Source organism: Bombus huntii, chromosome 6 (assembly GCF_024542735.1).
Source record: "Bombus huntii isolate Logan2020A chromosome 6, iyBomHunt1.1, whole genome shotgun sequence".
Taxonomy (NCBI): Eukaryota; Metazoa; Arthropoda; class Insecta; order Hymenoptera; family Apidae; genus Bombus; species Bombus huntii.
Window position 1 is genome coordinate 9,871,806 of NC_066243.1, and position 27,856 is coordinate 9,899,661.

The following is a 27,856-nucleotide window of genomic DNA, read 5'->3' on the forward strand; positions in this document are numbered from 1 at the left end:
TTGCTGTTAGAGAGGATATCGCTGTACTGGTACGTGTTTCGGCTTCTACGAATGGATTCGATCGTTTAAGCGCGTTCGCTATAAATCCGATCGAACCACGGACGCGTAGTAGGATGTACTTGAAATTCGACGAGCTCGACGGAACAACCGATTCGGTATAATAAAAATCTGGCGAATGACTAAGCCGGTGAACAGCGAGATCCTTTCTTTCGAGACGATTGGTTCAAAGAGGGGCAGGAGTAGCTTAGAATCGAAGCGAACTGGAAATGGAATCGGCATACTTTGCTTGCTAGATATAGCTGGTAAACGATCGATTCAGAGAGCAAACGCTGTTCTTTTGTGAAGCAACCACGGGGAACAGAAAAAACGTTTATCTTCAAAATAGAAAGAAATCATTGATCTTGGCTGAATTTTCAATCCAGAGTTCGCCTCGATTCTATACCCACTTTCGCGTTTGACTATTGTTGCCGATCTCGATTCGAATGTCCATCGTACTCCTTTCCAACGGGCAGGGAAAAGAAAAAACCAAAGGTATTCTTAGAGAGTAAGAAGATTAAATAACGGCTCTTACCTAAATAATGGCAGTTCTACGTCCATTGATGCTGCGCCGGGGGCGGTGGCGGTGGCGGCAATGGCAGGGGTCTCTCCAAAACAGGAACAGGGGACACGTCTGGCATGGCGAACCTTAGCTTCTGCCAAAACAACTTGTCCCCCCACACCAGCACGGTGTGCGACGAGATTCTCTTTTTGAGATCGGCGTCGAGATCTCGTGGACCCACACCGCCTACCAGCAGCACGATCACCGAGCGGCCCTTCCCTTTCAGAGCGTCCCTCAGCGCCGCTTTAAACTCGAATCTGGCCCACTCGCCGTGCAGAAAGTTCTTCGACAATACTAGGATGGTTCTTCTCGAAGAATCGGCCGCTTCCGCCACTGCATCGGCCACGTTGCTACCGGCGCTTAGATCACGGTAGTGTAAACACAGCCGGTAAGAAGTTTCCAGACCAGGTACCAGAATCGTCGAAACGAACGCCTCGTCCACGGCGGAGTACGAGATATAGGCGTCGAAGGGTTTCTCTTGATCCTCGAAAGCTGCTGTCTTGTAACACGCTCTGAGGCCGCATCTGCTGGCAGCCCATGTCCTCAGGGTACGACGATGCCTGAATGCACCACACACCAGCGCCACCATGGCAAAAATCAGCACGGCGGTGGCGAGCAGTAGCGGCAAGTAAGCCTCGAGCGGTCGAGTCTCGATGACCGAGGTCGTGCCTGTTAATGCCGCGCAATTTATGACCGATCCGTTCGCCGGAAGAGTAATAGGTATACCAAGGGAACAGGTGACGCTCCTCCAGTCGCTTATCTTCGCTCTGTTACGGGACATCCACTCGCGTACTCGGTCCAAGTACGAGCACTCGCAACTCCATGGGTTACTGGACAACCCGATGTCGACCAAATATGGATTCTGGCCGAGCTGCCAAACAGCGAAAGTGCCAAGTCGATTGTTTTCCAATCGTAACACTTCCAGCTGACGTAGCGGAAGGAACGTTCCGTTATCTATATACGTCAGTAGATTGTTCTGTAGGTAGAGTTCCTTCAGGTTCTCCAGAGGCATCAATTCCACGCCGTTGAGCACGCTTATCTTGTTGTTCTCCAGATGAAGGACCAACAAACGCTTCAGACCGCTGAAAGTATGATTGCGTATAGCGATGATGTTGCTATCGTTCGCGTACAGAATCTGCAGGTTCTTACGGCCGATGAACGAGTGGGAATTCAATTCCCCGAAATTGTTTCCATCGAGGTAAACCTCGGTGGCATCCATCGGTAATCGGCCGGGGAGGGTTTTGTAACCGGAGTTCGAGCAATCCACTACGTTCGCCGACCAGGATTGATCGTGATAGCAAGTGCAGTTTGTCGGGCAAGTCATCTCGCAGTCGCAGGCGTCGAAGTCGCAGCAATGACACAGCGCGAAACAATGAGCCTTGTACGTGCAGAGGAACTGAGACGGTTTCGCCTCGAGCAACGGTATGAACGATTTGTGACGATCGTACGGAAGCCTGCAGTACACCGACTCCAAATCCATTACTCTCGGATGTTGTCTCAGCAACAACGAATTGATTCTTTGCAACCATTCCGTTGTACAGTCGCATATGAAGGGGTTGCCACCGATGTAGAACTCTGGCAATTGTCGATACGCGGGCACCTGGGTCAACTGAAACGCAGACAGATTCATCTTGACGATCTGATTCGCGTAGAGATCCACCCTGGTAAGATTCAACTTGTCGAAAAACGTCTGAGGCTCCACAGTCTGTATCAAATTGTCGTTGACGAACAGAAGCTCAATGGAGTCCGGTATCGACCTCGAATGTATCCTCGTTAGCCGGTTGAACGACACGTCGAGCGTCTGTAATCTTATGCCCTGTGGCGCGACACCGAGATCCATAATAAGATTTTTATGTAGATCCATCCACTGTAATTTCTCTGGCAGATAACTGTAATCGAACTGTACGATCATGTTGTCGGACATATTCAGCCAGAGGAGACCAGGTGCGCTGGCGAACATACTGGACATGTCCTGCAACAAATTCGAGTCCAAACGAATCGCCTGCAACGCTGGATTCGTGGAAAACACGCCGTCCTCGACGACCTCGATCTTGTTCCGTGCCAAGTTTAATATCTGAAGAGCGGGGAGCTCAGCGAAATCCTCCATAGTGACGTTCGTGATCTCGTTTCCGATCATTCGTAATCCATACAGACTGGACATTCCACGGAAACCGGGTCTGTTCAGGCTTCTGATCTGATTTTCGCCGAGGTCCAGCGTACGCAGCATTCTCATGTCCTTCAGTGCGACCGGTATGCTGTCCAAACTGTTCCCGGATAGATTCAGGTCCTGCATACTGGAACAATTGCGAAAGGCATCCGGATGGATACCTTCGAGCTGATTAGAATCGAGCGACAGCAGAGAAAGTGCAAACAATCCGTTGAGAGAGTAAGCGTCCAGGTAAGTCAATCGATTGAAAGCTAGATCTAGCGTGTGTAAATTACTCATGGGCGCGAACGTATCCGCTGGTATCGTTTCGATCTCGTTGTACTGCAAATTTAATATCTGAAGAGTGTAAAGATCTTTGAACAGAGCCGGGTCCAATCGACTTATTCGATTATGAGACAAATTCAGAAGAACCAGTCGAATCAAACCAGAGAACGTGGCGGAATTCAGCCAGGAGCTGGTTAACGCGTTTCTCGACAGATCCAAAGCGACAAGCTGATTCATGTCCGCGACCAGGCCCGGTGACAGCACGCTGATGGAATTGTTCTGGAGCCGCAATTCCTTCAGTGACTTGGCCGCGTCCCGAAACATTTCCGTCGGTAACGCGACGATTCTGTTTCCAGACAGGTCGAAGGTCTCGAGGGATCTGAGTCCATGAAGCGCCTCGTCTGCAACCATGGAGATCGCGTTGCTCGACAAGTTGAGCACGCGGAGCCTCTTCAACGAGGAAAAGCCGTAGGCGGGGAGAACCGAAATTTGATTACTCGACACGTCCAACGATTGCACATCCAGAGAACAAGGGAAAGGCGACGGGGTCGATTCCTGCTGACGTCTCGGGTGTTTCTCCGCGATATCCCTGAATCCCAGTTCGCTGATATCCTTCAACATGTTCCAAGAGATGTTCAGCGTTAGGAGGTTCGATAGCGGGCAAAACAAGTGTTCCGGTATCTGCCAGATGTTGTTCCACGATAAATCAATCTTCTCAATCTGTGGCACCGAGTCGAACGCCCCGTTCTCCAGCTCCAAGCTGTACTTGCTCTTTCGTCCGTTTAAGCTCCTGATCGTTAGATTACGTAGATCCCGCAGACCGCTCAAAACTTTTGCCGGCCAATGGACCAGCTTGCATCCGGTCAACCTTAACGATCGCAATCTCCATAACTGTACGAACCCGTCCACGTTCAGTATACCATTTTCCAATGATTCTGAATCCTCGCAAACGACGTTGATCGAGGTCACGTATTCGCTAGTCGCCTGTGAAAAGTTCGTCCTGAGGGAGTCGTTCCCGGTGTAACGGTGAATGCAAGTGAGCGCGCCATCCTGTCGCGAGTCCCACGAACAATACTCCGGTAAATCGAGCCTCGGTGGTAGTTCGCTGGTCACGGCGAGCACGTGGTATACCGGCACGAGAAGATAGTAGCAGTAGGCCAACGACAGCGACACCGATCTCCCGAACCCTTCTGGACCGGAGAGCCCACGCATCTTTAGCGAACTCGTTGCCTTCCCTTGTTTTCGCTCTTCCGTCTACTTCCGGTCATCACACGCCGCTCCCCGGTAGTCCTACACGCTCCGTTATTAACGCACGTTGTCGTCGCTCGTGTACGCCCTCCAATATTTACTCCGAGTGACTGGCATGTGTGTGCCCCCCCTCTCCGGTAATCGATGCCGAACTCGCTATTACTGCTCGAACGCGTCAGATCGTTTCAACTATCCCAACAATTCTTGAGTTTCGTTAATGGGAATTCAAGGGGACGAAGTTCACTGCCAGTTGACCTGTCGTCCGAATGGCGTGCTAGGTTTATGAACGATTTACGAGAGGGTGCTCTGGTACCAGTATTATCGCGTTTCACTGTAGTGCTTCCAAGTAGTTTACACTTTAAAAGAATCACACTTCACTCTGTCGACGAATCGTTCGATCCAGCGCGCGCGCGAGTGCCCTTCATCAACCTGCCGTTATTACACGTTACGACTCGCGAGACACTCAACTTGACTGAGAAAGTCCTCGACGATGTACCAACGACAGAGTAAATCTGCGGATAATTACGCACGCGTCGAGATGCTCGGTGATTTCAGTTCGCGCATCCCGTAAACTTCGTTACCAACCCCCCGCTATCAAAATGCTAATTGTTCACGGTGCTGACTCACCGGCGCGAATTAACCTCGTTCCCAGCGACGTGATGCTCATACTTCTGTTCGGCTATGTGAGACAACACTATGCTCGCGTTCCGCCAAAACGCTGGGGGCTCCGTAACTTTTCCAACGAATGTCCCATTCCCATTACCGTGTGTCATCGACTCACGTTTCCAATGTAATCGACACTTTGTTCGAGGTTATGATTTAAATTTCGTTCACTGAAATTCCATGTATCGGTCGACGAAACAAAACTACACGAGTTCGTGAATGAAAGGAATAAGGAAACGTACAGACTATCCACGAAGTACAATTCCTTAAACCGTGACACCCGGTACGGCGACCACCGCGCAACTGACGGTTGAGATCTCCACAGCATCTAACTCGACGCAGCGTCCACCAATCGTTCCTTCCCCCACCACTGGCGGCAGCACTAACACATCGAGGACCGGCATTCAGCGAGCACGCGCCTCCCGTCGACCGTCCATGGAGTAAGAAAGATAGTCGTATTGCTTCGTACCCTTCTCTTCCATCTTTTACTGACCTACGTGGAAATCGCGCGTACTTCTCTCCAACGAACACCGGTATGTTACGTAGTTACGCAGTGTATAGTATACATACGCGAACGTCCAATGAAATAGAGTAATGCGTGGAAAGGGATGCTACACGTAACTTGTTTCTATCTTCTCGCCGTTTGTCCGATCGAAAGTGTTTTGTTTTCGAACTCGCGTGTGTTTTGTGCTTTCTCATCTATAAGGACTTTGTAGCGTTCGAGACATCTTATATCTCGACATCGATGCCCATCCTCGCCTGTACGATGAAATCTTATTCTTACTGGGACGATCAGCCTGGTCTACGAATGCTTGCAAAAGGTAAGAATACAATATGGCGGAATTTTCAGTAAAATCGTAGGTCAACCGTAAAGCTATTGCGCAGCTAACCATCGCGAGGCACGCGTTGTGCTCTATTTTCGACGCAAGTAGGTAGGTTTGTTTACTTCTCCTTGCGTTCTTGGCTGCGTTGGGTTTGGGAATTCTTTGTTTGTTCGAGCAACACCATGTTTTTTTGTTCGTTTGCGGAGTATTCGAAATGTAACATAGCTATGCGATTGCGCACGATTCTGCGCAGGTGCAGCGTCATTTGAATTCCGTGTTGGAGATAAATGGCGAATTCTTTCGTTTTATAGTTGCTTTATTTCACTCTAATTGTAAGTGAAACATATATGAACTCGATTTTATATGATTATTTATTATTAATTCAATAATATGTTATTAATAATATATAAAAGACGGGGAAGGAGGAAGAATGAGGAAAATGAATAGCAAATAAATAGCAGTTATACATTTTATCATAGATGGCACGATTTTTCACATATTTGAAATATAGGTATTTCAATTATCTCTATATATATTATCATAAAATTAGTATCATATATTATTATCCGTATATTATCAGATTTAATATCACTCGATTGCGAATATTTATGGAAATTCAGAGTTTTATGAATACGATTAAATATAGATATACGCGACTACAAAAAATTTGTCTACAGATGAAAATGAAATGTAGGGACTAATAAAAATACGCTTCATTGGAAAATAAGGGCATTTGAAAATACCTTCTGTAGCCACCGTATTTCATTCTTCAAATATAACGAGTACTGTACGTTACATATTTTTTACATTCTACCATGCTATACATATAAATCTTCAATAAATGTATAAACACTCACAGTCTGGACATTGACAAAGCCATATATATTCATAATAATTTCAATTTATCTGGACAAGAAAAGAAGCGACTTCGCGGTTGGGGCGGTAAACTTGCGCGAAGAGAGCCACGAACCGGTCTCTCGTCTCCGCTTGTCGCTCTCGTTTCTCTATCGCGATCCACGTGATATTCAGAGCACCACCCTTGTCCATGGACTGCTCATAAAAAGGTTTCGATCAATTTTTAAGTGGTCGGTTGTCCGGCGTGCCTTTCTGTTTCTTTTTCTACGCGGTTAAGGACAGCCGAGGGGCAGTCCACAAGGGAAAGGGGGAGTTGAATATTCTGTATGTTCGAGGGTGGGCACGTATTTATACGCGCGGCGATCTTCGCAGACTATCGAGATGTTCGATTTGTGTGTAACACGACGAACTGACTCCGCAGGATCGGGTCCTTGATACGCTTTGAATAAGCCTCGCTGATTCATTCTTGTCCACCCGTCGAGAGTCTTTCGACTTGATCGATGATGATCCCGCATGATTTGTATTATGTTCCCTGTCGCGATGAATTGAATTTCGGGGAATCTGCGCGCGCACAAATTCGTTCCTTGCGGCGCATAGAGCGGAGGATAAGCGGTTTCGAAAGGAGCGAAGATTAGACCGCGGTTATAGTCGCGGTTCGATTAGAAATCTCGAGCGCGGCGAACCCATTGAGACTCCCACGCAAATATACGGTCCGTTTCACCGACGTATCCGACGCGAGAATTTCTTACCGAGAATGATTGATCACCGTCTTAATTGACGCATACCAAGACGAAAGAGATCTCCGGACGGTATCACCTGTTACGAGGAATTATCGGTCGTAAATAAACGTCACTGCTGCTCGATGTTCCTCTTCGTTCGTCCAGGACTATATTATTTAATCCTGACAGAGATACTTTATTATTCGACGGTAATTAACGGAGATTCAAAACTGTCGATCCCCTCGGCGTATTACGTAATAATCGGCCGATAAAAATCAACGGAAACCGAGCGGGCATCGAAGGATCTCTCGAAACATAATTAATATCTGCTTCTTAGCCAAGAGGGCGAGATCACGCCTTATGGACGATCGTAATTAAAACCGTTAGGAAACTGGAGAGGATCGTGAATCGTTATAACTCCGACGAAAGGCTCGAGGGAGGTCTAAGAAAGTTTCCTTTCAAGCGAGAAACAGCCGGGTTAAAGTCAACTCTACGAAGTCCTAAACTCCGAGGTTTGCCAGAAATAGGTCTCTATCGGTGAAAGCAATGGTTACGAACACGTTCCTCGACGGACAGGTGCCCTCTGCTGTAAGAAAGGATCAGAAACACTTGTTCACGTTAGATAACTTCCCTTAGTTTCCTTCTCTTTTTGGCCCTTGTTTATCTTATTTACTCTCTGTTTTGCCATTTACCCCTTTTCGAAATTGCTCAAAAGAATCGTCCTTTCGCTCTCTACTATCGTAGACGTTACTACGAGACCGATAAATCGCGGCTGGCCTCGCTCGCCGAGCGAAACTTTGCTTCTTCTTTCCGATTCGAAAATCAATTAGCGGCAGATTCAGTTTCCATGTAAAGAGAGAGCGAATCGCGTTGGTGACACGCGATCTTTCTGGGCGGAGTAGTTCTGGTCCGGCTCGAGAATGACGGTGGAAAAGAAGTTTTAATTAAAGCTAGAATAAGAGTTTAATCGAGCAAAAGGGATTAATTGCCTAGGGGTTAAAACGAGCGAGGGGTCAAAGAGAGGCTGCTGCCGGTTGCCTCTTCCTCGATGATTCCTCGTGGCTTTCTCGAGTGGCGTGGACAAGAGAGAGCCGCCCCATAAATACTCGCGTCGAATGCTTCTCTGAAAGCCCTTTTTCGTTCGCAAACAAAACCGGCCGCCTCGATACTCGTGCCAATGGGAATCGATGTTATTAAAAGCTACGAGCTTTCCTGGTAACGTCACAGTCAGCATCGTTCAGTTCTCAAGTACTTCGCCAACACGACTTTTCGTTACTCGTGTATCGATTCTTTGTACGCGTCGCGTACAGCGTGGCTCGGTTACCATTGCGATCCTGAATGCTTGCTAGAAATTATGTACCTATAGGCTACGAAAATGTCCTGTATTTATGCAATGGTACGTTACATTCTATCGAATCGAAGAAACTTTCGATGAAAGTTTCGTGACTTTACTGTAAGTTTCACGACGTTAATGGCAGTTAGTCTGGATTATAAGATTACTCGATATGTTATCGTGAAAGTCTTCAGCACCATTACTCCGCAGTCTTTTGTGATTTTGCAGAATCATTAACGACCGTAGAAAAGTTTCGAATATCTCAATCGACCATTCTCTAGTTTACGCGGTAAGATGATTTTAAACAAGATGTTCAGCTATATGATTTAACAATTTTTAGAATTGAAGCGAATTTTTGGTACAAATTCTACGCTTCAGTTACATTAACGCGTCTAATTGACTATTCATTAAACTGTCCATTGAAACTCGCGAAATCGTAGTATTGTACGTAAACGAGAGAATTGATGAAAGCAAGATATCATTTTGAATACGTGGTTTCGTTCTAATTAATCCATCAAATTTTACGCGAATAACAGATTTTCCGTTGAATCAGGGTAACTTGATAAGAACACGAGCCAATCGGGACGCACGTTTACGGAAAAACATATATCGCTTTTGCGATGTCGTTGATTTGGCGGCCCTTAGAGCGTATAAACCTACCCGGTGTGTTTCTCGTGTTCGTTAAAATAACGAATGTACAATTCAAAGTACGGTGAACACGGTTCATCGATTCGGTCACGTAGTTTTCGAAAAACGGCCAGGAGAGTCCGAAAAACATTTGCCAGCGTATGGACGCGAGGCATCGGCTACCCGTTGCTCTTCGGGATCGCTTTTAACGGATCGTATAGCGACGTCGATCTATGACATTCAGAAATTTCTGGTGTAGAGCGTTGCAGCACAGCGGCGCGTCGCTATAATGTGTCGGACAACGGAGTGCTTTACGACGATTTGATTTACATTGGATTTTTCCGAGCTGGCAGCGGTATTTCAACCATATGGCGGATCGAAAAATCTACACGAGCCAGGCAACGCGAAAACACCCACGCCTTCGTCCATTGCTCTGTGTCAAACAAGTTTGTCAGGGTGACTCGCGATACGAAGGAAGCAGTGTATAAAACGAATACCGTGTCGCGTACCGCAAACACCTGGTCGTACCTTCTATTTTATGCAACCTGGAGGAACATTCTAATTCCGGAGAGTAGAACAAGAAAGTAGGAAACATCGTATGTTATATAATATAACTATACGTATATCATATACGATAGTAGTTATTTACAGGAAATTATTTACACATTCTCGTGAAAGTGTATCATAGAAAACTTTTGTGCATGTATTATGGACGTTACATAAAACAGTTTATAATGTCATTAGTATCGTGATAAAAGACAATTGTCGTGTTGTATTGGTAAAATTCGAAATAAATCTGAAAACGTATATGAAAGTTATAAGATGTTAAACGCAAAGCGTTATTGAATATTGAGGTGTATTAATATGATGGAAAATTGACTCTCTAAGTACTTTGGCGATCTTTGCGAAATATTTTCGTAATTGCAAAATTATCTATCTTGTAGCTCCTATGTACATTTTCAGTTTCGTTTCAAACTTTACCAATACAATCGTGTCATTATAGCGCTAATGAGATTCTAAAATTCCTAGTATAATACACATAATATATTCATAAAAGTTGGTGTACTTTCATGAGCCACTGTATACCGACGAATTATTCACCAGTCTTTCCGTGTTCCCAATCTGCACGCGACAAGCAAACGAACAACGAAAATAAGAGCGAAAATAAGAGACGAGCGATTGGAAGGGAAAAAGAAATCGTCGGTCCGAAAGTAATTGGCAATCAGTCCGCGACTGTCTTTCAATATTGGAACACTCGGTAGTATTTACAATTTATTGAAAGATCGGGACGGAGCGTAGACGTCGAGCGTAAAGGGTTGACGCGGTACGAGGGGTGGAGAAGAAGATTGAAAACTCCGGGAGACGGTGAAAGTATCGGTATTGGAGAGAGATCGAGCTTTGGTGGCTTTGGTCGATGAGCTCCGAGGTCCCAAATGTCGCCCGAAAAATTTCCAAACGCAATTTCGCGTCTCTGTTGGACAACGACGGACGAAACGAAGGATGTAGATGTATATACGCGGGTGTTTCTTTGCGAGTTTACACAAGGGGTAGCGTAGTATGAGAGAATTAATGGTTATCATACCCTGGCTACATTCTACCGCAATTGTTTTTATGTGCGCAGAAGAAGGAAGGGAAAAAAGGAGTTGTAGTAAAATTTTACTGTGCACAGCGATGTACGTACGCGAGAGATACACGAGCGAAAAGTTTTCGAGAATAAAAGGAGCTTCTGCTGCAGAAGGCGCAAACACTTCCAAACAACCGCATTTCGACGCCACTTTCCGCGGTACACACCCGAAACGAACTGCCGAATGCTGCAAATGAGACAACCACTTCCCGCGGCAAGTTGTTCTGTTTAAGAAGATTGACCGTCGGCAGTGCGCGAGCTCTCGATCTCTAAAAACGTCGGAAAATATTAACCTATTTTCTTAAGTCAATTCAAACGCAGAAAACTTTTGCTATAATTATAGAAATCCAATCGAATTATGTTTCGATAATAACGCAATTTATATTCTTTATTAAACACGAACAACGAGTACTCTTGGCTGGAAATTACTGGTCTTAAAATATGAATAATTCGAGAAATATCCATCGACGTCTATTGACGTCGTTCGAATAATTACGAATGGTAGTGTATGCAGGTAAAGTTCTTCAGGAAAAAGAAGTTAATTCTTAGCAACTAATTGACGGAAGATGTGAATTCGAACTTTAAAGAGACAGTAATTAAAGCGATAAGTATGATATTTCGAACTATGCAAGGAAGTAAAATTCGTCATTGGAACATCTTAAAAATACTAAACTTGTTACTTAACATGATTTGTAGCCATATTCGTGAGACAAATTTCCTCGAGATACGCTTCAAATTAATCGAACGCATTTTGCGATTTCCTTTGTTATATCTATGGCTTCTCAGAATATAGAGAACAGGAATCTCGAGACGTTGACATTAAATTTATCGTGCTATGTATTTCGTGAAACGTCATCGTTCGTCTGAAGCCGCATCGGCTCGTTAAATCTTCCAGCTGCGACGAAGAACAAAATACGTCGGGCAGGGTAGATCGATTCGCGTGCGTGCAATTTTTTACTCGTGCTCGATCCGATTGATGCAAGTCAGATCAATTCAAGGAATGGGTCCCCTTTTTGTTAGAACCGTGTGTCTCTACCCCGAATTCAGACTCGGACTGTCTCGAGTCCGGCCTTACATCCGTTTCGATTCAAATCGATTTCTCGCCGCGATGCAGTCCGTTCGAATTTCATTTTCCTTTTGTCTGGTCCTTTCCTTTCGCGATAAATTGCTCGGTACAGGAAACACGTGGCGCATTAATTGAAAGACTGGCAAATCGTTTCGAACGAGTATCGTTATAAATGCTGTATTAAAGACGATTCGAAAATATGTATCAGGCTGTCGAACGACGCAAGGATTTGGGATACGAAGCTGAACATTTGTAATAGTCTATTATTGCTCTTCTCACAAAGGAATATCACAAGGAAGAGAATTTGTCCTCCGAAGAATTCTATTTTTATTTTTGATAGACAATACTGCTGTTCCGACGAGTTGAATAAATTCACTCGAAATAAACAACAGACTCAAACTTTTTGAAGAAAAAAAATTCTCTTTTTTAAAGAAAAAAAGAAAATAATCGATACAGCGCGATTTACCATGTTCAAATTATATTCCTATTTTAGACATGGGAGAACGATGAAACGATCGAATATCGAGTGTCTTTCGATTCCATGTATGTAATATGTAATAGAATCGATCGAAAGAAAGGAAATAAAAAGCGGCGAATCAGAGCCACGATAAAATTCCTACCGATTGAAAACCGTGCAGTTCTATGCTCTTTTTTTGCGAGCCATTCTAGATTGTTAATTTGTCGCATATAACGCGCATCGAATGCAACTATACGACCGTGCATGATCTGGTTTCAATGCGACGGATCCCTCTTTCATGCTGCACCGGTATAACCTGAACGACATTTAACCGGAAACTTGATATCGGTGGACATTCACCGTTGTGAGCTCTTTCAATTGATCGTGCCCTATACGACAATGAGGATCAACAACGTCGAAGAACATGGAGCTGAACGATTGTAGTAAGCAGCGTAGCCTCGAACAAACAGCTAAGAACTCGACAAAGTCTTTTGTGCGTTATTGGGTTAGGGATTCGGTAAACAGAAATGTTTCTGGAAGAATGCTTCGCTTCCTGATAACGATTATCGATACGCGATAGTCAGATTACAACGATATCGTCGTAACATCGACGATAGAAATACAAGTACATAGGAATCTGTTAAGCCATAATGGTTGATTAATTTTGATAAGTATTGTTATTAGAAATATTATTGATATTATGGAAGTTACGAATAAACAGGCTGTGCTTGTAGCTTAGAAATATCATAGTAAAAACCGATGACAAGTTGCAGCATGTGTACTCGAAAGGTTACACGTTTGAAACCACTTCGAACCTCCACGCATTGAAACCACTTAAGAAGGTCCTTGTATAGGCTACCCTCGGCCTTTCTAAATAATCTTGCGTACTGTAGCAACACTTGTCATGATGCATTTACCTTTTGCATTCGTCACACGTTCCGTGGCTTGCATTTACATACATTTTAAATAAATTCTTAGCTTGGGGTGCTCACAAGTGCATATATCTGTCGATGGTTGACAGGGGTGTATATTAAAAAAATGTTGACCTTCAAATCACCTCAACGCTCCACCCTCTAAATCCTCTGAATAACTTGAGAATTCGAGTTATGGATATTCCTACTCGAAATAATGGACTTATCCGTATTCAAATGAACCGTATTCATCGACGTCTTTCGTCCACATCATCGTTTCAAATATCCCTAACACGTTTAACAAAGAATTATCGAGAGTGGTAAGTCGCGTAAGGCGGAAAGATCTTATTCCTCCCTTCGTTTCTACGTTTCCCTGTATCGACGAAAATCAAAAGGGCGTTGACGCATCGACCATAAAATGTTACATTTAGATCACGCTTCGATACGCAGAACACGTAATTCGAAGTATCCACGGACTGCCGGTCCCGGCAATCGATAGCCTTTCATTATTATTTACTTGGATGGTCTGCTCGCGCCGGGATTTTTTTCGCTGTCGGGCTAACCGTTTTGGTAACCGGTAAATATCGAAACGAATTTCCCTTCAATTTTTCGCTCATCCTTCACTCTGGCTCCAGTTGCGCGATACCAAACCAGCGGAACGGGCTTCGTATTTGCTTATTGCAGCTCGACGGATCGCGTGAGCAAACATTTAAACGGATCGAAACAAGGGAAGCGAACGATGAAAGATTGTTTACGATTCCGGAGCACGTACGCCGGGGATACATCTCGAATACGCCAGCGAACGAGACGCTACGCCGTGTAGCTTTATTGGAAGGAATCGGTCGGGGAAAACGTGCAACAATTTGCTGGAGCTACTGGTATCTAACACAGCATCGACGATCAAAACGAACGCGAGAAACGCACCTTGTTTACCGGACGTTTGATAAAATTCCTGAAGGCTACGCACGTCTCTTTGATAGCGAGGCGTGTCCACATAGGTCGTTCTAACTGTACCATTTACGAAACATCGGTATCGTGCAATCCGCCATAACTGATCGCTGTAAAACCCCTTTAAATGACGATATCGTTAAAGTTTATACGAACTCACAAGAATACCAAAATGTACGCGTCACGAATAAATGGTCATATAAACGGGTATCAATGGCGAATACTTTGGCTACAGAAAAACGACCGTCTCCTAAAATACTCGGCATGTCTCGTTTTAAATCGAAACGACCGTCTCATCACCGAACTGATAAAGTTCAACGGAATCTGAAGAGGCCACTTCTCTTCGCGACCGGCCTCTCTCCCTTTACCTTCCTCCACTTCTTCACCCCGTCGAGAAACGAGAGTTTCACCTTTATGTAGTGGCTAGAAACGTTCGAATCTAATGGAATACAGTCCAACGAATTCCAAAGAGGCACAAGAGCCGCACAATGGTCGCCCGAGAGGAAAAAATCTCGAATTACTTGTCAGGGAAATTTCTCTAGTTTCACCGGGCTTAGGGAGAGACATGCCGAATGTTGCGACGAACACGCGGTTTCTCAGGTTGTGCGTCCGGTTCACAGAACCAGCCCGAAAACATAGAATTACCTTCCAGCCGGTCTTATCGGGGCGATGCCCTATGCACGAGAGGCGGTCGCGCGTTTCACGATTCTCTGACGGCGAAACAGCGAATGAAGTCGGACAAAAGCGCAACGACAACGGAAACAGTCGCGGCGATCGATTTTCTCCGGCGGCAGAGCGAGAGCCGGTCCTCTCCGGTGTACACGACATCCAGTCGGCTAATTTCGAGACAATGGCCCATCGGCAGCTTTTATTTCGGCCGCGAGAGCCAAAAAGACCGCGAAATGGAGGCCTGTACCTGCACGTGGGGGGAAGTAGCGGGGAAAACAAGGGAGAGGTTTGGGAACCGAGGGAGAAAGAGACTGACGACGCGCGGTTCGGTCCCTAATCAGCGCAGCTACGTCGTAATTCCGAGGCGCGGATAACGCAGGACCGACTAATCTAATATCGAAGCGAAATTACGCGTAAGGGATGCAAATCCTCCCTTGCACCCTTCCGCACGGTTTCGTCCGCCGGTGTGCACGTCCTAATAAACTCCTTTCATTAGATCCACCCACTTCACCCCTTTTCCAACCCACCGTGATAGTGGCAGTGACGTTGCTGGTGGAAGTAGAGCCGGCCGCGCCGCAGCCAACGAACAAACTGTGCAGTCGTAACACACAGAGGCTTGGCAACAGCTGCTGAACGAAGCGAATGCGCGTACTCGCGCGGTTTTCTTCGCCTTCGTTCGCTTCCTTTCGAATGTCTCTCTGTCTCGCTCTCAGGTTCAATCCGGTTCTTTTTTTCTGTCGCGTTCTATCGTTGCAACGGGAGCACTCTAACGCGAGTCAAGACAACATAGGCAAATTGCACGCTGGAAAACGTGTACTTATATACATAGAGAGGGTACGACAATACTAGGAGATGTTCGTGATAAACGAACATCTTACCTAATCCGATGATTGGCTGAGTATAAGTAGGTCGGGAGAAAAAGTTGCAATAATGTGAGGGGTGTTTCGACTGTTTTTAACCGTTGTATCAATCCCCAAAATAAATGCCACCCTATGTAAATGAAGTCTGCCTGAAAGCAGGCCACACTGATGCGTACGGCTTGACCTGTGTTTACCAGAGAACGTTGTGTGGGTGCGCGATTGCATAAAGATATATTGTCGCGCGGTTACATGCGAGCACGAATGAACACAATTTAAACAGCGGGTTTAACCGCTATATCTATGATACGATGTTTGTATGTGTATATGCGAGAAAAGGGGTTCCGTAGACCGGGCAGGGGTAAACGGTGCAACGAGTGACGAATGCAAGCTCGCGTCGGGCAGCAAACAAATATCAAATAAGCGGCGAGACTGGCGCAAAACCTCGACGTTTTAATTACTGGTATTTAGTCGCGGCGCTCGAGAACCAAAGAGGCTCCGTCGTTTTCCTATTTCGTAATGCTTTTTCACCCCGAGATTTTAGTGGGGGAAACAGTTTCAATAATAAGCGTTCGACTAGCCGAGAGTCGTAATTTGCTCACAGAGCGGAAACTGATTTTCGAAACGGACAGTCTCATTTCGGCCGCGTAATAAGACCACGGAAATCGCGTACATTCAGATTTCACCGTCTGTTTTTCACCGGGACGGATTTACTAATCTGGAAAACCGTAATTGAATCGTGGCCAGCGCGGAAAGCGTGAAAAGAGTTCCATTAACCCTCGACAAGCGAAGTCGGTCGACGAGAGGGATACTTGTTACGCAACTCGATGGAATCGGGTTAAAAGAATGGGCCCGGAATTCACACTTTGCCGAGCTAAACACGCGTTCGTACTTAGGTCAATGCTGGATTAACTTGTTGCAACACCGTTAACTGGAAAATCCAGCTAAATTCCAAGTTTAATTTGAAATCGTAGGTAATATTTCCGAGTAAATGATCGTCGTGCCTAAACCTTTGGTTCGTCAGCCGGAGAAAAAAAAAATAGCGAAGATAGCGAGATCGTAGCTGACACGGTGAAAAAAGTCATGCATAAATTAACAGTTCGTCGAGATTACCTAACGAAAAGGGTTCGATAAACGAGGCAGATATCGATCGGTTTTGGAACGACGCGAGAGCTGACAGCTCGAACGTCAGAGTAGTTTCGCGAGTTTATCGAGAAAGAAAGGAAAAGAGAGGACAGGATAACGGTGTGAATAGAAAGAAGCGAGAAAGAAGGAGGAGCGTTCAACCGATGCGAGGCAATTTTTTTAAAAGGGGTTGTGTTTCGGTTGATGGCACGAGAATACGGTGTTCGCCGAGTAAAATATTTAAAGATAAGCTGTACATCTCACGTCAGCTTATGATACGTGCACGCGAGCTCTGCTACCTGCGCACGATATGGATATCATTAACCGGGCGTATTACGAGTGTCACGGACTTTAACGACCGGTACCTCGTTACCAGATAGGAATTAATTATTTCAGGGTAATGAAGTGTCAAGGGAGGGGACACGTTGTTCGAAGTTATTCGACGGAAGATATTTCCTCCTTAGTGGACGGATGGAAAAGGAGGAAGAGGAGGAGGAGTAAGAAGTAGAGATCGGTACCAACACGTCAAGTGGAGAGTTATTTCTAATTATGGGAGCGTGATCCATGGAGCAGATTACTCGGATCGGAGAGCCATTCGAAGACTAAGGGAAAATTATGGGGCACGGGCGGTCGTGTCACGCGTGGCATCGGTCACTGTAATTATACGCGTACGACCGTATACACGAGATAGGATAGATTGAAATAATAGAGCACTCTGTTCGTTCGAAGAATCGTATTTGCTTTCTGCTTAACAATTTCGCAGAAAACGTGAAATTAACAAGTATTCTCGATAACACACCCAGTGGTAATAGTAGTAGTCGTCGGCATGACTCGAAATTCCTCAGCTGCGGGTTGAATTACTCTTCTACGTACACCGCCCGTCGTTTCCGTGTTTCTTTCTTAAAACGAATCCTGCGGCGTCCAACTTCGAGACCGATCCGAAAAACCGGCCGTCGGTTGTTCCGTGAAATATAGGAAGCTACTTATCCCACCAACACTTCGCGAAGGTTCATTATCCAACCGCATAATGATATGGCACTTACGTGCGTACGAGCGGCAGCTTGTGCGCCGTGTTCTAAGCCGCGTTTCAAGCCGTGTTTTAAGCCGCGTTTTCAATGGTTACGAGAACTGCTTGGGATGGAAAGCGAAGGGCCTTCATCGAGCGAAAGGGCAAGACGTATGGTAAGAGGGGTGGACGGAAAGGTTTTACCCCTTTTGTCCTTTAACATCTTTGCAAGCGGTGACATGTCAAACGGTCCGTCCCCGTTGGCTGTCCTGGGAATATAAACAAAGAGCCGACGACAGAGCTGCAAAAGCAAGTATAATGTCCCTTCTGACCCCTTGCTTCTGTTCGCTCCTGCTCCGTCTTCTCGATTCTACCCCCTCCGTCACTTTTCGTCCAGACCGTACCTTATTCCTCGATTCTACCTCCTGTTCCTCTTGATCTTTTTCTCCTTTTCTCCGCCCGACTCTTTGCCCCTTGCCCTCCGCCGTGTCTCTCTTTTCTATCTTCTCACTACGCTCTCTCTGTTTCACTCGAACCTTCGCTCGCTTCGTCGTACGACCGTCCTCCTCCTCTTCTCCTCTTCTTTCCGTTTCACGTTCGCGTCTCTCCTTCTTCGGCCACGATCCATCTTATTCCGATCCGTGCTCTCTCGCTCCCCAGAGCAAGGTTCTTTGCGCCGTAGGAATGAGAACCTCCGCGAGATCTTAATTCCTCTTTGCCAGCTCCATTCCCGGAGTTCTCGAGCGTGAAATCGGCGCCGCTCGTACACCCCGCGCGACCCCTTGCCCCCTCATCGGCCACCCCGCGACAATTCGTAAAGAATAAGACCGTGTCCCATTATCGGATCAAGATATTATCATAATTGCCTGGAGCCCTCGTCGGCCGCTGGCTGGCTCGCTCGCCTGTTCGCTTGCACTAGCAAGAGAGTGCCTAGGGATGGCTCCTGCACTGAAATTAAAATTAAAGCAAATACGACATTAAGCCCGAACCTCCGTGACTCGTACAACTCTAATATTATCTTTCTCTGATAACCATTCTCGCGGCGTAATCGACGATAGAGGCGTGGTATCGAACGAACGCCAGCTAGTAGCGACTTTCTCCGGAGACAGGGCACAATCGTTCGGCCATTTTTATGGAAGCTGATACCCCGTAGTCACCGGAAATTACGCGGTTGCGAAATTTATGCGAGAATTCAGGTTACGCTGCCGCGGCAACGTTTCCTGAAGCATTAAATTATTTAACGATAATGGCTTCGTTTTAACGTTTCACCCTGTTACCCGTTGCGGCGAATGCCTTCGAATATTCCGTAGAAATTTATACGGTCGTCGCACACCGGGACGGGTTTACGATTTTGGATATTGAAATTTTCGATGAAAAGTGACGACTCAGTTTCTCGATATATTCGGTCAATCGTTTCGAGACGCCACCATGGCTCATCGGAGCTGCGTGTTCTTCGGATTTCAAAGATTTCCGTGACAGGAAGGGCATCTATGGGCGTACATATATCTAAATGTACATACGTATACGTATATATCCCCTTTTCGCGTTCTCTTGCGGGTATCCTTGACTCGTGCTGAGACGAGGGAATTGCCAGCACGAACGCGCAGGAAGTTTAGCGTGATCTATTGGATGAGTTTTCCTTCGGTAGTGGAAGCACCGTGGAAATTTAACGAGCCACTCAAAAGGAATATTTTGTTCTTGCGGGCATCACGATGATGGTCGATACGAGATACGTGGCCGGATAATTAAAGTTTTCTAATTCGAGTAGATAAATCGGTGATTCACGATCTTATGAGAAAGGATTCGCGATTTAAAGCTGTTCGTTCTCCAATTTCTCGATCTCACGTACGCATTTCCAATTTTCGAAAAGCCTTTATGAACTCCAATCGCTCTCATCTTCGGACCAGGTTCGCCTCTTTTCCTTCTCTGTTCGTTCCTTTGCTCTTTCTTTTATTTCTCCACTCTCCTCTTCCTCTCGATCGTGGTCGAAAAGCTTCGAAGGAGATTCACCGGGGGAAAAATATTTTCTGTCGGTCTATCTGCAACGGGGCTACATCAAATCTTTTTTTTCCACCGAGACGTCCAATATACCGCGATGTGTTTGAAAAAATGGAAACCTTGAAAAAACGTATCAGACGGAAACCGTCGGATAATACCTGGATCCTATACGGGATAATCCTCGTAGCATCGATATTATCGGTACGTACGCGTATTAAGAACCATCGATGCGATCCTGACTGTCGCGAACGTTATAAATATCAGACTCTCACATAATATCGTTCCCTCTATGCTCTTTACCTTTCTCGTGGAATTAATCAACGGCATCCTTGCTTCAATGTCGGAGGGTAGATTTAAAAAAGGAGACTCACAGAGAAACTGCACCGAGAAGTTAGATGTAATTTGATTAAAATAGAAAACGCAACTACAAAGAGATTACTTAACAAAGAAACACGGACATTGTTGTTGAATGTTGCCCGGGAACAAGAATGGAATAATTTCTTTTGAGACGTCTTAATCCTAAGTAAACAACTCGATTCCTCGTAACAACTTTTAATTGAGGAGAAACCTGCGCACCTTCCGTGGAAAGCCAATGCAAGATATCACGAAACAGGGATTATTCAAAATCAAGGATCTGCTTTGTTGGAAGCTGGTAGCGGCCTCTTTATTTATTTAGATTCTCATTTATCCAGGTCCTCGGAGAATTACACAGCTTCTTGGAACATCGAAGAAGACCAGAAATCGGCCAGTTGAAACGAGTTCAAGACTCACACGCGGTGAGCAAGTATTAGGACACCTGCTGCTATTATACAGAATATGATAATTGATCTAGATCGTTAAGAAGATAATTAGTCCATTAGAATTTTTCGTTTGAAAACATAATAATAGGTGTCTAATATAATAGGTGAGACGTCCATTACGACGTTGAACATACCAGTTCTTTTCAAACGAGGTTTAGTAATTTTCTGATGGCCTCAGTTTTATCTGACTCAGGTTTATCGTGTTTCTTTGTATGTGTGGTAATAGTTATGAACGTAGGTTTATTAAATATATTCTACAATGTTCTCTCAGGGAACGAAGCAATTCGCGTGATTTCGGGGCAGAATTTGGCAAATTTAATTATTTATTTTTTGGAGAATCGCGAGTCTCACCGGTGGTCTCCAGAGGCGAGCTCGGTAGATGGGGATCTTTGTTTAATGAATTACCCTTCTCGACGTGGCATTAGATTAAATCTGAAGCAAGTCGGTGGGCGTGAGGGCAGCTCGGGTAAATTGATACAAACGACACACTGCCCACCCTCTAGCTTCCTTTTCTTCTTTTCAGCCGCTCAGCTTTCTCGTTTTTTCCCTCTGTTCTCCCGGCGAACCACCCTCCGACTTCATCCGCTTTCGTTCTCCTGGCTCGGTCGACGCGATCCGAGCAAGAGGAAGGCGTTCGAAGTTATTTTGCTGTCGTATCCCGCCGATCAAAATGCCGAGAGGCGCGGGAATTAATCTCGGAAGTACTTCTATTCCGTCAAACGTCAGCCCGACACGCCCTGATAAGTGTACGTTCCTGCAAATTGAAATTGAAGATCGCCCGAGCTATATTGGCTCGCCTTTTCCACCCTCTCAGGCGCGGTTTTACGAAATAACGTCTCGCAGGATCGTTTCGTCAAGCATACAAAGGGATGGTTGGTCGCGCGAGCCTAACGTCATACCCTTCCACTCGATACGATATGGTTTCTGGGAGGAAAAAAAAAAGGGAAAGACAACAAGCAAACTACACGTATCCACCGGTTGTTCGGATGGTGAAAAAGTTTTTCGATTAAGAAGTAGAGATAGGATATTTTGTAGCGACGACCGCAGGAGGTTCTCGTAACGAGCGAATATTCAACGAGCCGCGAGAGTTCTACCTTCGTCGTTACTTTTATTGCACATTACGACCACTCGACGCGAATAATGTATTTCCGGAGAGGACGCGGAAGTTCGTGGCAAGTTCTATCAACAGGAACGCGCAAATCGTCCAATTTTTTCTCTCGAAACTGCCTCTGCAACCGCACACCCAATCTGTAATATAAACTTGGCATGATTTACGCTCTTACGGTTCGGCTTGTTTTTCGACGCGCTGTTTATTGGCCGTCGGAGCGGACCGTAGCGAAGCGGAAAGCGTCGCGAAAACTGTGAACATTTTTCTCGCGCGGTTTTTCGCACAGTTTCGATGGTCGAAACGACGTCGTATCGACGCGGCCCCGTCGACCGAAACTTATTTATTCACTTCGCGGCTCGTTGAGCTTCGCCTCTCTATATCTTTCTTTTTTCCTCTCGCGGTGGCAGCTACTAAATTAATTTTAGACAGCGGGGGCGAAGGGCGGCAGAGAGGGGCATTGGGTCCAACAAATTCCTTCCGACACAGTCAATGAGATGCAGCAAGTTGGGGCGGTAGAAGGGGATTGAGACGGGGGCGAAGGCTGGTACCACGCTCTGTGCGCTACCTAAGAGAGATTATCCTAAGAAAACTTTGCCTGGAGTTCCACCCGCGTATCCGGGGCGTTACTGCAGTTAAACAATCTACAAAATTGAAATAATATGCAGATGTAATTTCGAGTAACTTTATATCGCGCGGCGCCGCGCCTCCGCTGCGCAGAGACCCTTTCAAGTGTCCCTGGGCGCCCGGAACTTCGTGACGAGCCTCGATACTTCCAGTTCGTCGTGAACGAAACGATACTTTCCGCGCGGGCATCTCTCCGGACTAAACGACCGGATATTTTTTTCGAAGCAGTTCCAAGCTTCTGTCCATTCACCGTTCTCCTTGGTTTTCCTCGTTCCTTCTCTCGAGACGACATTCTTACTTCTCGCGGAATTACTTTTTTTACACGATGCTATTCAGCTCTGTCCCTACCAAGGAAAATAATATTTACACTTATTAAAAGTTTCGTCGTTGCACGATCGCTATCGCTTCTAACTGTTCGCTGGATGATACTTGTTATGTAACTGCTACGATCGACGTGAGTGTGAATAAACGAGGGGATGAATTAACGCGTATGGATACGTGGACGCATGAATTGCTTTGACGTTTTAAATGTCTCTGCTGTTGTGATATATTGAAAGAGTGAGAAACTACGAAGGTGTTCAACTAAAAAGTTTATATTACTTGAAGTTTTAATTCAAACAATTCTGTAATCATAATCTCATAATTGACTTTCCAGTGTCTTCACAACATCTGTTTATTTATTTACCTGAACGGGAAATAAAATATTTGGCATACAATAACAAAGGCAGAGGAAAGGTTAATATTAACATATAATTGTAGGTTAAAGATATAGATACAACTATAAAATATAAAATTTCAAGTGAAGTTACCAGCGAATATTTTAAGGTGACTGAAGTATACTAAAATAGATTTATCTCAGAGTGAAAGAAGCTAGCATGATTTTAGCATACGATTAAAACAATTAAAGTAACCATGATTAGTGCGGTGTTAATTGGCGTGGAACAAATTATTATTTCTAAGACATCTTGAAGGAACATTAAGAGAAAATTACTGGATGATATTAGAAGACGGAATAATACGCTTCGCTATTTTACTTACAAATAAGATTTCAAATTCTCATTATTCTCCTACTGCTGAGAGTCTGTAGGTTTAAATTACTAAGGATTTCATTATAATTACGAGAAAAAGGCGACATAATATTCGATTGCTAGCCTAAGGCATTTATGCTTCCCTCTTTCTAGATCATTCATGTGCGATGAACAATAGAGAGACCAAATGAGATAGCCATATTCTAAGGCTACAAGTAAGAATATTAGTATTGCAAGAAGATTTCACTGTATGAATATACATAAAGAGATTTATAACTACGGAAGATAATACATTTATAATGTACCGTAAACGTGAAATTTGATATAAAAATAATGTCCAGGTACTTAACACTGTCCAGAGTAAACGAAGGAACACCATTTATACCGTAATTGGGTATGTAATTATTTCTCTTATGACTAAATCTGACAGTGCGACGCTTAGCTAGATTGAGAGACAACTTATTCGACAAACACCATTCATGGAGTCTATCGAGGTCACTCTGAATTAATAAAGCATGTTGCGGCTTACCAAGGCTAAGAAAAATCTTAAGATCATCAGAGCGTATAATAACAATACATTAAATATATCGTTGACGAAGAGTATAAAGAACATTAAGCCAAGGTGATAACCTTATGCAACACCAGGAGTAACCTTCACCTCGCTTGAGAAAGTGTTATTAGAACAAACTATTTGTTTTTCTTCGGATATAAAGTTGGTTAACCTTGAGAGCGGACAGTCAGCGATACCAGAAGAGTTTAACTTAAAACTTACGAAAGTCCACGTATATATCATCAATTTGATACTCATTTTCGATACAAATCTGATTGTATTAGTAGGCATATTGGCACGTAGATGCGATATTTCCAGCGAAATAAACGTTTCATAAGAAGAAATAAAAAAAGCTAGTAGCAAGCAGCGTGTCGGTTGAGTTGGCGCGAGCAGCATAATTTCTTTCCCCGTACGTGTTGGCTATGGCATTCGGCGGAACCAAGCATTTCGCCGCAAAAGGGGAGACAATGATCGGGCGTTGGTACATGTAGCTCGGCTCGAAATTATATAACTCATTACCCGGGATTTCTTGCACGAAGGAATTCCATTCCCGCGACAATTATCCTTGGCCAAGAAAATCGTGCTTATCCGGCTCCCGGTGTCCCGTCAACTAAACGAACACGAATGAGACGGACGCGGTATTACGAATTCTTGGCCGACGTCTACCGTCCATAAGAATTGCTGTAATAACGGAGTCGCGAGGCACTGGCGCGCCTGTGTACACGTGTACGTGTGTCCAGCGTCGAAAATGTCCGGTATGTTGGCTCGTATATCGTGCACGGTTCACCGCGGCTTCCGAAATGCCGAGGATACTCGTGTCGCATAGATACTCCGAGCAAAGAAGAAGTAATATCGATCTGGCATCATCCATCATGGCTCACTCTATTAAAGCAACGTAGCCCATTTTCCCTCTGACCCCCTTTTCGCAATCACTTTACTCGTCCTGTACCATGGCACCCTTCTTGCTCGCCTTATCCTATCCTTCTCGACCCCAAAAGCGACTCACCCTTTCCATCTCTACCAAACCTCCTCTTCCTATCTTTCTTTATCTATCGTTTCTGCTACTTTTTCCTCTTTGCTCTCTACCCTCGTGATCGCGGTTTTTCCCCTTAAAGCATCGCCTCTCTCCCTGACTTGATACTTTCCGAGAATCTCTAACCTTTTTCAGGGCTTTAAAACTCGTCCTCGTTCGTTCACGATCCAAGATTCCTAGGCCGTCGGTGTGCAAGCAAACGATAAGGACAGCTCCGACGGTACTAGACGGATGCCTTGGGCGGGTTTTACACCGGGACTAATTACCCTCCTTCTCTTCCACGGAACGAGGAAAGGGCGTTGGGATTTCGAGGTGAAATAGCTCAAGGCACTGATTTCTTTCGCGTTATCGGTGCACTGGGTCACCAGGTTGACTCGATAACCTGGTTTCTCATCCCTGATCATTCGAAACTTTTTCGTTCGAATAGTTCTCCAGATGAATCCTCCAACTTCGCCTCAGCGATTCCTACGACGAGATTTTGTGAATCGTGTCTATTACGAACCCCTTATCGGAGTTACTGAAATGGTAATTTCCAGGAGTGTTTCGCGTCCTATATACAGGTGTCCCGTATTAAGTCCTACTTCAATTCTAATCTCGGAACAACGATCGTAGCTCCTATTGAATGTGATTAAATTATTGTTAGCTTAGGTAACTCGGTTTGCCCGGCTGCCGCGCTGCCAGACGAGAATGCTGGACTTTATCTAACTTCTGCCACGTACTAAATTGACTACTAAAGATTAATCCCATAAGCCCGTTTAGCTATATCTACCCGACCGGTTACATTGTCTTCGGAAAACTGGTAATCTTGTCTCGCCGTTATCTAATCGTCGTAAAATTCGCCCGTAAAATTTGCTTCGTTAGATGCCGCAGAGTCGTGAGATTGTCTTTGTACGCTAACAGGAGACACGTGTATCTCGTTCGTGGATCGTCAATGCGTGACACTGCAAATTTTCGCTTGGTTACTAGGACGAAAGAGTGGGTTTGAAATGAAGAGCGAACCCTAAGAAATTAATTGACTTCGATATCCAGCCGAGGAAAATAGATCGAGGGTGTGACGCGCAGCTTTTGTCCATGAATTTAGCTTGGTCATTACAGCGCTCGCGGATATATTGTTATTAATAACGTTGATGAGCCGATGCGTTCTTCGTGCCGGAGGAAATTGCAAAGCGGGATAAGATAATCGACGCTCAGGCTCGCATTTTATTTTCGCCTCTTTGATTATGAAACGATGGCGATTCGCCGTGACTGGCAAGCAACGCTGATGCCAAAGGTTACGAACGATCCGATTCCTATGTGGGTGAAACTTTATTAGGCTTGAAAAGGAGCTGTAAATGGAAGATACGTATTTTTTCAGCTACGGTAACTCGAACTTAACGGATGAAGTCACCCTCTAAAGTTTGCGACCATCCCTTACGAGATAAATCCCAGCGATATGAATTCTTTCTCCTGCTTCAAATTTACGATGCTTCTCGACAGTTTACGAGAAAAATACTTATCTACCACAATTTTTCCAATTAATTTCGCCATTCTCTTCTCCGACGAAAAACATAAACTGCAAAGAAAATTGATCAGATTATCAAAAGATCTCCGATGCAGATAAAGAATCCGCTTGCGTGACTAATTTCGTACAACTGGAAGCTCCATATTCTTTCTTTCTCGTAAACGCGCAATGAATCAAGAGTGGCGGCCTATTGTCGTTGTTATCGTAACGACCTATCAAGCGACTCGTCGAATCGAATCGGTGGCAATCGTGGTGAAACGCATAGATGTTGTTACAGCCAAGGTCCGTGGGGTGTTTAATGTGACACAGGGTACGGACACGTGCGTACGCGCTTCCATGAAAAACAAAGAGCGCTTAAGAACGAGGGGCGAGTGATTTTGTGAAAAATATTATTCTTGGTAGAAATAGCGGGCCGCCATTGTACGAACGCGCATAGAAATGAAAAGAAGAAAAAGCAGACCACGCCGAGCTCCTCCAGTCGTTTGTAATACTTGGCTTTGGTCGTGAACGAGGACGCGAAAAGAGATACGAGAAAGATGGAGAGAGGCCTGGGGGTTGGGCCAGCCGCCGGATGGTTCTTTCTGTAACGCAGTAAATCGATTTCCTATTATCAAGCCATTCTTCCCTATAAAAGAGCCGAGTAGATAGATTATCCATAGCATTATCAAACCATTCTTTTTTATGGGCGAAGGTAATGGGTCGCCGGAACCAATGACACGCTCCATTCTTGGTCTCGCCACGAGATGACTCGACGCTATCTTGCAGATCTGCAAGACATATCGCCACGCATAGGCGTAAACACCGGTGCCAGCTGGTGACAAACTGCGTACGAGCGGATTTTATTGGGTCGTTCTAACTTCAATTTGGCATAGGAAGTCGCGATATTCGATATTTCCGAAGTTGCTTGCGTTATTGCCGTATGACGCCGTTCCATTTTAAAAGGACGACCCCAGTAATGCTACGCGGAGTGCTATCGGAGTATCCGTGCATTAGCAAGAACGAAGAAACATTTCTATTTCATGGAGCGAATCCATTCGAGTATTTTTCGATTTTGACCCGACGATCGTGAGCTACATACGCGGCGATCGTATAAATAAAATGAATTATGCGAAACAGGAAAAAGGGAAAAAAAGGAAAAGGGAACGTTGTTGACCCGTTTCCGTGATAAAGAGCAGATTCTTCGACAAGGTACAACGTGGAATTCATAGGAGCTTCGATAGTTTATGCGAGGAATGAATTTATAAGCGTAACTC

At 45.1% G+C, this 27,856-nt stretch overlaps 2 protein-coding genes across 3 annotated transcripts in view; one reads left to right on the forward strand and one right to left on the reverse strand.

The window, feature by feature from the left end:
• Window positions 1-5,242, reverse strand: part of LOC126866397 (toll-like receptor 6) — a 47,213-nt gene extending 41,971 nt beyond the window's left edge. For both annotated transcript variants that reach the window (XR_007689859.1, XM_050619927.1), the window contains exon 1: window positions 572-5,242. Coding sequence is in view for 1 of the 2 variants with exons in the window: in XM_050619927.1 (XP_050475884.1) it covers window positions 588-4,241 (3,654 nt within the window). In the remaining variant the exon portion in view is untranslated. The remainder of the gene's footprint in view (window positions 1-571) is intronic.
• A 128-nt stretch (window positions 5,243-5,370) lies between these two features.
• LOC126866422 (uncharacterized) overlaps window positions 5,371-27,856 on the forward strand; it is a 211,985-nt gene continuing 189,499 nt past the window's right edge. The window contains exon 1 of the mRNA XM_050619986.1: window positions 5,371-5,761. The gene's annotated coding sequence lies outside the window, so the exon portion shown is untranslated. The remainder of the gene's footprint in view (window positions 5,762-27,856) is intronic.